Source organism: Monopterus albus, unplaced genomic scaffold (assembly GCF_001952655.1).
Source record: "Monopterus albus unplaced genomic scaffold, M_albus_1.0 scaffold168.1, whole genome shotgun sequence".
NCBI classification, from domain to species: domain Eukaryota; kingdom Metazoa; phylum Chordata; class Actinopteri; order Synbranchiformes; family Synbranchidae; genus Monopterus; species Monopterus albus.
Window position 1 is genome coordinate 893482 of NW_018128048.1, and position 1605 is coordinate 895086.

Sequence of the window (1605 nt, forward strand, 5' to 3'; positions counted from 1 at the left end):
CATTGGTCACAGCTGTACGGCTTCTCTCCAGTGTGAATACGTTGATGGATTTTTAGTTCACTTGACGTAGTGAAAGCTTTCTCACAGTGTTCACAACAAAATGATTTCACTCCGGTGTGAATACGTCGATGGACGTCTAGACTCCCCAAATAGCTAAAAGCTGCCTCACACTGGTCACAGTTGTACGGCTTCTCTCCAGTGTGAATATGTTGATGGGATTTTAGACTCCCCAACTGCCTAAAAGCTGCCCCACATTGGTCACAGCTGTACGGCTTCTCTCCAGTGTGAATACGTTGATGTATTTTTAGTCCACTTGACGTACTGAAAGCTTTCTTACAGTGTTCACAACAAAATGATTTCACTCCGGTGTGAATACGTCGATGGACGTTTAGATTCCACAACACTCTAAAAGCTGCCCCACATTGGTCACAGCTGTACGGCTTCTCTCCAGTGTGAATATGTCTGTGAGATTTTAGACTCCCCAACTGCCTAAAAGCTGCCCCACATTGGTCACAGCTGTACGGCTTCTCTCTGGTGTGAACACGTCTGTGAGATTTTAGATGCCCCAACTGCCTAAAAGCTGCCCCACATTGGTCACAGCTGTACGGCTTCTCTCCAGTGTGAATACGTTGATGGATTTTTAGTCCACTTGAGGTAGTGAAAGTTTTCTCACACTGTTCACACCAATACGGTTTCTCTCCAGTGTGAATACGTTGATGGATTTTTAGTCCACTTGAGGTAGTGAAAGTTTTCTCACACTGTTCACACCAATACGGCTTCTCTCCAGTGTGAATACGTTGATGGACTTTTAGTCCACTTGACGTAGTGAAAGCTTTCTCACAGTGTTCACAACAAAATGATTTCACTCCGGTGTGAATACGTCAATGGACGTCTAGATTCCCCAACACTCTAAAAGCTGCCCCACACTGGTCACAGCTGTATGGCTTATCTACAGTGTGAATACATCGATAGGATTTTAGACTCCCCAACACTCTAAAAGCTGCCCCACACTGTTCACACCAATAAGGCTTCTCTCCAGTGTGAATACGTCGATGGGATTTTAGACTCCCCAACTGCCTAAAAGCTGCCCCACATTGGTCACAGCTGTACGGCTTCTCTCCAGTGTGAATACGTTGATGTATTTTTAGTCCACTTGACGTACTGAAAGCTTTCTTACAGTGTTCACAACAAAATGATTTCACTCCGGTGTGAATACGTCGATGGACGTTTAGATTCCACAACACTCTAAAAGCTGCCCCACACTGGTCACAGCTGTACGGCTTCTCTCCAGTGTGAATACGTTGATGGACTTTTAGTCTACTTGACGTACTGAAAGCTTTCTCACAGTGTTCACAACAAAATGATTTCACTCCAGTGTGAATACGTCGATGGACGTCTAGACTCCCCAACACTCTAAAAGCGGCCCCACACTGGTCACAGCTGTACGGCTTCTCTCCAGTGTGAATACGTTGATGGGATTTTAAATTCCCCAACTCTCTAAAAGCTGCCCCACATTGGTCACAGCTGTACGGCTTCTCTCCAGTGTGAATACGTTGATGGGATTTTAGATGCACCAATACTCTAAAAGGTGCCCCAAACTGGTCA

The 1605-nt window shown here is 45.4% G+C and overlaps 1 protein-coding gene across 1 annotated transcript; it reads right to left on the bottom strand.

Moving 5' to 3' along the window:
* Window positions 1-6: 6 nt before the first annotated feature.
* LOC109969024 (zinc finger protein 695-like) lies at window positions 7-1598 on the bottom strand (the record flags this gene model as incomplete). The annotated part of the gene is made up of 1 exon (XM_020615660.1): window positions 7-1598. A coding segment is annotated over one exon (717 nt), but the record flags the coding sequence as incomplete, so codon positions are not given.
* Between the last annotated feature and the right edge of the window lie 7 nt (window positions 1599-1605).